We start from the raw sequence: 10,015 nt of genomic DNA, 5'->3' as shown, positions 1-10,015 counted from the left end.
AATTCTAATAAATTTTCCTAAAGAAATCAGCTGCACTGAATGATGCATATAAAGAGATCACAGAGACAATGGACCTCATTCACTATCGTGCGTATGCACCAATTTGTGTGCAAAACGTGCATACACATGAAATGTGATCCATCGATATCTTTGTACTTAAATTTGTGCGTATTCTGCGAACAAATTTAGAACATCTTCAGACCATGCGCAAATAATGACGAACATCTTTACCAGATCAAAATGCACAAAGCGCCTCTCGCTGTTCAAGTTCAACAAGGCGACAGAAACAACAGAACAGAATTAATTGCAGCGTCTAAGAGTGTGAATTACCTAGTACCTTGCGATTCGATCTTTATCACGATTCATAGATCACGATTCGATTCGATACCGATTAATCTTGATTGGAATTGAAATCGATAAAGCGCAGGGGTGGGGGTACAAGTGTTGGAACTCGGCCAGCAGTGGCCGGAAACGGCGCTAATGTGTAAAACCCGGAAGTCGGAAGTACGTGGCATCTACCCCATTGGAATCACATTACGAAATTCCCTGTATACAATTTGAAGCTTTCAAACGTACGGTTATAACAAGAATAAACGAATAAAATGTTACTGTATTGTCATTTACAGTATGGCCCTTTAAGATTAGGTACGCCCATTAATGGATTAGACCAATCATGTTCGTCCATGTTACGTACTGTCGTTACGTAGGGGAGTTGTGTATGACATTTGCTGCCAGTAGCTAGGTTTTAACAGCTAACCGGTAATAGGGAACAACTACTTTTTAATCAGATTTGTTGCCACTTCGTAACCGCTAAACTAACACCCGGCCTAGCTTTACTCTCCGCTTACGATAAATTAATGTTTTAATGCAGTGTTTTATTCAAAAACTAGTTTTCTTACGAGACAGTTTGTAGAGTAGGCTAACGGTTAGGACTAACTTGTACAGAAGACCCACTCGTGCTCTGGGGTGTAGTTTTAGTTCTATAACGTAAAAACATTTAACTTAAAATAATTTATTCAGTTTTGTATGTCACCATATATGACTAATCGAAGCCGGCTCGGCTAAGTGAGTCATGTACACAAGGTTAAAGTTAGCTTTAGCCTGCCCCTCATTTGATTTACTTTCTAATGCTGATTGGTGCGGGCAGGTGTGCTTCAATAAGTAGGCCAGTGGCGGGTGAGAGAAGCAAGTGTCGTGAAACATTCAGGGACTTTTTTTTTGTGTTCGTTAAGTGAGTTGTGAGGTGGCAACATGCTCCTCTCCCTCGTCGTGCACACGTACTCGCTACGGTACTGGTTTCCGGCCACCGTCATGCTGGGCACGGCTCCGGCTTACGTGCTGTCATGGGGGGCCTGGCGGTTCCTCTCCACTCTTTTACCGGCAAGACTGTACCACAAGTTAGACGACAGGCTGTACTGCATCTACCAGAGCATGGTCCTCTTCTTCTTCGAGAACTACACGGGAGTGGAGGCAAGTATGAGTTACACATGTGCACTAAAATGACAGTTGAGGGTAATGACATACATGAATGTTGCATGCTTCGAAATGCATTGAAACTCTGTCTTCTAACAAAACAAGATAAGACAGTCAAGAAAGTCTGCATTCCTTTGCATTTGGTGGCCACACCTTTTGTATAGAACACCTGTAGTGTGTATAACCATAAAGCATTATTGTATAAGTAAAACACTTAAATCTCAAGCACTATCACACAAGGGGAAAATGAAATCAACCTCTAATGTAATAGAAAACATAACAATTTACCTTTTCATTACATGTCATATGTCAAGTATGGGCAGCTTACCAGTCAGCCGTTGGAGACGTTATTGTATCATTGTACATCTTCAGTTTATTCTCAAACAGCAACACACATCCTTCTGCGTCTTTGCTTTGTGCCAATTTTGGTCAAACAGCCGAAACAGATGGACTCAAATGCACACTAGTCATAGAATATGCAAATCAAAGATGATAAATACTGGCGACATCTGAGAGCTCTGTAAAGCCAACTAGAAAGTGGAAAACAATCCTACCAACAAACACCAAAAGGTAACAGCACTAAATAGTTAGTTGTCCAGGTGGCTTATGGTGATCCAACTTTTTTTGATACTGAGACACTCTAACGCTGGACAAAAATGTCCTAGCGGCCTAGTGTTTTTCCGTTAAATCAGTTTGTTTACTTTAGAATAGCTTCTGATATGGCTATGGATGACAAATGCTAATCTGTTTCTCTAGATCATCATATATGGAGATATACCAAAAAATAAGGAGAATGTGATCTATATGTCCAATCATCAATGTACAGGTAAACCATATGTGCATCCATGTGCCTTAAACATAACCTAATGTGGCACACGGCTGGAAATAAGTTTCTCTGATCTGTTTTGTAGTGGACTGGATCATTGCTGACATGTTGGCAATTCGGCAGAGTGCCCTCGGTCATGTCAGATATGTTCTCAAAGATGGACTCAAGTGGCTTCCACTCTACGGATGGTATTTCTCACAGGTAATGCCCCAGTGTAAGTGCTTTAATGTAAGTTTTGCACACAGTTGTCATAATGTTGCTCTTTTTGTATCAGCATGGGGGAGTCTACGTGAAACGAAGTGCCAAGTTTAGCGAACAGGATATGAAGAAGAAGCTTGTCTCTCAGAATCAGTCAGGAGCACCAGTAAGTTGTCCATTATTGCACTTGTTTTATTATTTGTTGTAGTACATGTTCAAAACAAAATTACTAACTGTGAAAGTTGCTGAATGCAGAACATTTAATTTAAAATCACTACTGCCACCTGTGGCCCAAAAATTAAACTGCACACTCCCTTCGTTTAAGGGCGGGGAATTCGAATTTGAACCCGAATCCAGTCTGAAAATTATTGGCCAGAGACTTGCAGGAGTACCCAATGTGAACAGCTAAGGTGTCAATTAGTGATGCACCGAATATTTGGCTACTGAAAAATTTCGTCCAAAAATGTGCATTTTCGGCATTCGGCCAAAATAAAATTGAAGCCGAAAGAGGATGTTGTGGTGACGCAAGCAAAAACAAACAAACCCTGCAAGCGTCTGTTTGAATTAAACACCAAACACGGGAGTGAGTGTCCGCCTTGCTGCTCGCTGGCGTTTGCGAGTACCGGCAGCTTCATTGTGCACACCGGCAAAGGAGAGGGTCGCTTGGTAAACTATGTCAAAAAAGAGAGCGCTGCTGAGTACTGCCCTACAGGTGAGCCACTCTTTCTCCTGCAGCGCCTTCCTTTTTTCTTTGATGAGAGCCCCTCGAGCGCTTCCACTTTTTCACTTGCATTCTGGTAGCCGTGCTAAATACTTTAGCTAATGTTAGCACTATTGCTATCAACAGTTTTAATTTATATTGTGCTTTGTTAAAATGCCCATTCTAAATAGACCTAAATATTTTACAAGAATATTATAATTGTAATTAATTATAATAAATGCAATGATAATAAAAAATTGCCATCATTTTTTTCCGGCGTTTCGGTTTTTGGCCAAGCATTTCTCATTTTCGGTTTTCAGTTTCGGCTAAAGAATTTCATTTCTGTGCATCCCTAGTGTCAATCTACTATTTAGAAGACGTTTGAGTCATAAACGGTCAAGTATAAAAAGTCTAGTGTAAAGATATTTTTAAGCAACTTGTTATATAGGGCATCTTCAAGGATTTCTGATTTCCACACTGGTATTTTAAAGACTAATTAAACCGAACCAAATATATTCACCAAATTGCGCTGGTTAAATTATCAGTGTTTGTTTTGAAAATCTTCTGAATCCTGATTAATGCCTGCCTATTAAGGCCCCGTGGGCTAAAAGGGTTTTCATTTTAGTGTTATTGCATAGAACGTTGTGATTGTTTTTTTCCCACCCCCAAGTACGAATGTGCTAGGTGTGTGTGTGTGCGTGTGTGGTTTATTGTACACAAATTGCCCTGGAGACTATAATAGACATTGAGAGCTGTTGCAATAGTAATGGATCAGCTTTATGTTTTTCCGCCTCGACCCACTTTTTACCCCAAGAGTCAAAAGTTAAAGCATTTAATTTAACATGTTCTGTTCCCACAGATGTACCTCGTCATCTTCCCCGAAGGAACCCGCTATAATCCCGAGCTCAAGAATGTTATCGCAGACAGTCAGGCCTTTTCTACCAAAGAAGGTACTGACTTGACAGCAAGTTGCGACGCCTGCACTGCGGCTTGCTGATGACACACACATAGTCTGTAAACAGCTGACTAAGTGCTCTGGTCATTGTTGCAAGCAACTGCTTGACTGACCACTGACATACTGCAAACGTTTTTTTATATAAGTGCTGTATTAATTACCGTAGAAGCCTTAACGGTTCAAAACAATCCGTTGTCGGGCAGTCGACTCCCAAAGAGAGTGAATTTAGTCCTCCTTTACAGTTCAGACAATAACTCCAATACTGTGGAAAGTTGTTAAATTCAATATATTTACTTTATTTGTGTGATTTAAAATATTTCAGTTTTACCGGATTTTCGGTATTAACGTGTTTCATGCTAGAGATGCACAATAATGCTATTTTCAACCGAAACTGATAAACCAATAATTTAGAAAGTGCCAATGTCGATAACCGATAAGTCAGTCGATAATTATTTGCAAAATTAACTTGAATACAAAAATACTTTCGAGTCCTACTATAAGTCAAACATGTACAAATACATTCAAACATTGTGTAAAGCATCATTAATTTTATTGATATTTCTGCTTCAAAGACAACCGGTAACTCATTTTGAGTTTGACAAAACAAAACAGTCAAATGCAACAACAAACTGCAAGGGTAACATTTTGGGGAAACACAGTAAAGAAAGCCCACACTGGCGACTGTTCTCGTGCATTATGACGACACAAATATGCAACACTAAAATAGGCGAAGGGAGGGGTTGAAGAGTTGGGCACACAACCACAGGAGATGGACCAACGTGGCAAGTCTATAATTATCGGCGGATTTCTTTATTATCAAGTTTATCTGTATAACTTCAAATTGGTTGATAATTGCCGATAATTATCTGCAGATTTCTTTATTATCTGGTTAATCTGTTTGACGTCAAATTGGACGTTAACTGCCGATAATTATCGACCACCGATATTATCGTGCATCCCTAGTTTCATCTGATCTTGTTTGATGAGGCACTGAGGTCATGCACACACGCTCTGCAGAAATAAAGTATATCTCTGAACCTCAGCTTTAATGTTTGCTCCCCCCCATTAATCCAACTTCCTCACAGGAGCTGACTTGCACATGACATTATTTGCTATTAGTGAGGTATTAGTGAGCAGATGAGCGTGTCACTTCCACACTGAACGTACTGTACAGTAAGTGTCCTCTTAACCCAGGGATAGGCAAGTTTGGTCCTAGAGAACCGCAGTCCTGCATGTTTTCAGTCTCTCCTGCCTCCAACCCAGGTGTTTCAGATCATCAGCTCATAATTAAGTTCTGGAGGAGCCTCTCTGCTTTGTTCGAGGAGGGAGACATCAAAAACATGCAGGACTGCGGCTCTCTTGGACCGAACTTGCCTAGCCCTGTCTTAACCCAAACATTTCATTGACTTATTGTGTTCTCGAGTCACTATGCTAAATAGAATGGTACTTGGTAGACTGCAAAACACAACGTTATGGAGGATGATATACGTAGTTATTGTCTAATGCCTGCTAAGGAAAAACAAGAACAACACGCCCATGGAAACATTCTTGGTCGTATACACTCAGTAGGCAAGTCTTGCAATTTGAAATTGAGAACATTTCTGGAATCTCAAAAAAACATTTATATTAAGACTTTAGTATTTATTTATGAATTTTTTTTTTTTAACATTTTTTTTTTCCAGCCACAGAAGGGTAAAGAGACGGACTGGACACCCGGGACTGGTCACAGATTAATCATGCCTCACACTACCCAGGGGACAAAACCCCTATTTTTTTTTAAAACAGACATGGAATGTTGTAAAAGTTTTTGCACCAGAAATGATATCTAGGACCTTCAAGGATCACAACCTGGGTGGACAACCCGGTCAACTAGCTACTGGAAAGCTACAGGGGCATTGGTTATCTGGGGCTTGCTGCACCTCTATTTTAAGATAACACCCTTTACATCCCAAATTAGAACCCAAAAAAAGATTGTTTCAGTACTTTATGGTAAATATCTATCTATGCCTACTAGCATGAATATAGAAAACTTCCCAAATTCATAAGTTTCAATTTGAGTCCAAGATGGCCTTTCTATCTCAAATATTGCACTTGCTGTGGCCAAAAGTGTACTTCTACTGTATAGCCCAAATTGAAAACAAACATGGAATGTTCTCAAAGGGTTTGCACCAGAAATTATATCTAGGACCTTCAAAGATCACAACCGGAGTGGAAAATTCAGTCAACTATTTACTGGAAAGCTACATTATTGGATGGTTCCAAATAAACACCTTTGCCCTCAAATAAGCGTAAGACTCAGGTGAATAGAGTAAAAAAAAAAAAAAAACCCGCAACAAAACAACTAATAGATGTTGCCATGAAACATGCCCAGTTGATTATTTTAGTTAGACTTTTTTGAATTACAAGTTTTTGGAAATATAGTGTTTAAATATGCAAATGTTTTGTTATGTAAATAGATATTGCCAAATTTGCATAACTTTTCTGGCTTTCTGTATTGTCGATCAAACTAAGTTGAGTAAAATTTACCTAGGACTGCCAACTCAATACCATGCTATATTTTTTGTAAATCAGTGGCTCTGCGTTTATGAAAAATATCTTATTTTGATCAAGAAAGAAAAAAATTCCCGGCAGAAAAAACATTTATAGAACTAGAAAAACAAGAATAAGATTTTTTTCAAAAGTACATTTCCAAATTACAACAGTTGTTAGTAATAAAGTGTATCTTTTTTTTATCTTTTGTTTTCTGATTTACTGCTGCTATCACTGTACTCCTATGTGGCAGTGTTGTGGCGACCGTCTCTCAGGTTGTAGAGACGGTCGTTCAGTAACCAGAAGGTCAGCTGTTCGATCCCCGCTCTCCCCAAGTCATGTGTTGTGTGCGCCAGTGCTACTCACACTGGTGTATAGAAGGTACAAATATTTGGTGGTGGTTGAGGGGCTGTAGGCACACACTGGCAGCCACGCTACCGTCAGCCTGTGCCAGCTGTGGCTTCTTAAGTAGCTTACCGCCACCACAGTGTGGCTGTGTGAGTGCATGAGGAATGTATCCATTCCATTGTAAAGCGTCTTTGAGTGTCTAGAAAAGTGCTATATAAATCCAATGCATTATTATTATTAGTGTTGAACCTGCTTGCAACTGATACCAGAAGGATATAGGATAAGTTGAGTGTTCCTAATGAGTTTGCCCCATGCAGTTCATACAATCTACACGAAGAAACTTTGCAAGATGACATCACCTCTCTGGGGAAATAGGTAACGACCAATCACGGCCTACCTGTTTTCTGGGTTTGGCCAGCAAACTCAGCCATGATTGGTTGTTACCTGTTGCCTCAGCACAGGTGATGTAATCTTCAGTCGACAACAAGTGGAAAAATATGTTTTTAAAGTTTAAACTGTTGATGAAAAATAATGACATTATCACATTAATTATCGACAACATATTATCTTTTTACTTTTGAAAATGGTTTGATGAGTCAAGAATTGGTTTGGTATTCCTCCACATTTTTGACACCAAGCTCCCTCAAAATTTCACCGTACCATTTACGCACAGATTTCAATAGGAATCCTGATTTATCATTTAAAAGAGGGGCTTCCAGTTCTTCCTTGAGGCGAGTAAATGCAACAGCATGCAGATTTAGCCTTGGCTTTCCAGAGCCTTAGAAGTTGTTCATGCATGGTTTATGATAGGCTCTATCATTGGCAACCATAACATTACCTTGAATCAGTCTCAATAATATGTCATCTTTACCCAGATTCTTGGATTTCACCTCAATGGCCTTTTGGCTATTTTTGGTGGATACGATGGAGGTTGGCACCTTTCCTTGCAGCCACTGCTTATTGCAAACTACACACCTCTTGTTGGCTTGAAAATGTTCCTGACATGAGGAGCTAGATCCTGAATCAGCCAAATCTGATGCTTGTGCACTCACATCAGATGAAAATCTCTTCTCATAACATTGGTCTTTTCATTTATTTAGCAATTATGATATTTCGGGTGCCACTTTGGTGCATTGTCTTCCAACCATTTCTCTGACATACTGTAGAATCATGGTGCAGTCTTTGAAAGACGTCATCTTGACGAGCATTGATGGCTTTTATAAACTTGGATTTTGTCATGCGAGTACTAAAGTGCAGGTATTTAGCAGACTCCTTGACGTATCACTTTGTATTGTTTGTATTGCTTTGGTCTTCACAACTCTTGCCACCACTCATATATCAGTGGTATGGCAATGTCTCTTACATGCATGCGTCTTTGTCCAGCATGAACTATTAAAAAAAAAAAAATCAATCACAAATAGAATGGTCATCATGATCATGACAGTATAATTTACTTTTTTTTCACAATAGTAGTCTTTTACTCAAATTAAAACGTATGCATTAGGGGGTATATACAAATTAGGCATAGATATTCACCATAAAGTATTGGAAAGTAATAATTTTCATGAGAATGTTAGGCGAACATACTTTTTTGGGGGTCTTTTTTGGGATGTTGAGGGTGTTATCTTAAAATAGAGGTGCAGCAAGCCCCATAATCTATTTTTTTTATTTATTTTTTTCTGCATGCCTCTATGTGTAAGGATATTCTTTGCCAAATGTGAAAGTTGTAGGACAAGTTATGCAATTGTATTAACTAAATATTTGCATTTACATAATTTCGCCAGGAACATATCCCAAAAAAGAGTGTTTTTGGACTCCTGTAACTTTCCAGTAGCGAGTTGACTGGGTTGTCCACCTAGGTTGTGATCCTTGAAGGTCCTAGATATAATTTCTGGTGTAAAACCTTATACAACATTCTGTGTCGTTTTTTTTCACTTTGCCCCCTGGGTACACCTTACATTGTTATAGGAAAAGTAGTTTTTAAATTTGGACAACTTCAAAATCAACCAGCAAAATGAAAATGGATTGTGTTTAGCTTTGGAAACTACACTGTACTCATTTTTAATTTGTATTTGTTATTTTATTTTAATTTGTTATCTATTTTTGATAGTGCTGTGTAATTTCAATATTACACTCCACAAATAAATAATCTGCATAATCATAAACAAAAATAAAAAACTATTAATAATAATTTCGAGTTGTTTAAATGTATATAATTGCACCTTTTTTAATTTTAAAATGACTAATTTAATTAGGAAATTTTATGTATGTGTCTTAATATGTTTTACATGTTTAAACATTTTCTTGTTTTGTACCAAAAAACAAATTATTGTCTTAATTGTGATTTCAATTACTACCAAATTAATTGTGATTAATATTTTCTTCATAATCGTGCAGCCCTAATTTTTCATCTACTGCAAGACATTGAATTAAATGTCGATTCTCTATAGGGCTGACTGTTCTTCGACACACACTAACGCCCCGAATGAAAGCTTCTCACATCGCCCTCGAGACTATGAGGGGCCACTTGGATGCAGTGTATGACATTACGGTGGCCTATGAGGGAACGCATGGCGCCGACCGCCAAAGAAAACCAGCGCCTTCAATGCCAGGTACGTTGTGTTGATTCTCATCAACTTCGATTGATCTAATCGTCCCATAATTATTCTCTTTAATGTCTTTTCTCTTTAATGGAGACGTCTGTGACCCTACTTTTATGTTTAATTACTCATATGTTTCTGTAATTTTTATTCAAAATCATTACTGGAGACCTCAAAGTATGGAAAGTTCTGTTAATACTGGTTATTATAGGATACACATTCATTGTGAGAGCCACTTTTAAAGCCGTTAGGAACAAACAGCTGCCAAGTGTTGTTTGTTAATCAGTGTTTGCATAATCACACAGGTTGTTGCGCGATTGATTCGGCAATGTTCAACATTCTAACAAGACCCTCAGGAATGAATCACAAAGCCAAAATTACCTACT

The 10,015-nt window shown here is 38.5% G+C and overlaps 1 protein-coding gene across 2 annotated transcripts in view; it reads left to right on the top strand.

The window, feature by feature from the left end:
• Positions 1–722: 722 nt before the first annotated feature.
• The window catches only part of agpat5 (1-acylglycerol-3-phosphate O-acyltransferase 5 (lysophosphatidic acid acyltransferase, epsilon)), a 23,836-nt gene continuing 14,543 nt past the window's right edge, over positions 723–10,015 (top strand). Inside the window, exons 1-6 of one of the 2 annotated variants that reach the window (XM_086092464.1) lie at positions 723–1,470; positions 2,230–2,299; positions 2,385–2,500; positions 2,574–2,663; positions 4,057–4,147; positions 9,480–9,641. In XM_086092464.1, coding sequence (XP_085948590.1) covers positions 1,252–1,470; positions 2,230–2,299; positions 2,385–2,500; positions 2,574–2,663; positions 4,057–4,147; positions 9,480–9,641 — 748 coding nt within the window. In that variant the 5' untranslated portion in view covers positions 723–1,251. The remainder of the gene's footprint in view (positions 1,471–2,229; positions 2,300–2,384; positions 2,501–2,573; positions 2,664–4,056; positions 4,148–9,479; positions 9,642–10,015) is intronic. The other variant, XM_086092466.1, reaches the window with a different exon arrangement.

Source organism: Leptonotus elevatus, chromosome 13, assembly GCF_054856555.1.
Source record: "Leptonotus elevatus isolate MCC_2025b chromosome 13, RoL_Lele_1.0, whole genome shotgun sequence".
Lineage (NCBI taxonomy): Eukaryota > Metazoa > Chordata > Actinopteri > Syngnathiformes > Syngnathidae > Leptonotus > Leptonotus elevatus.
The sequence above is the reverse complement of the archived record's forward strand: the minus strand, read 5'-3'. Positions and strand labels throughout refer to the sequence as shown.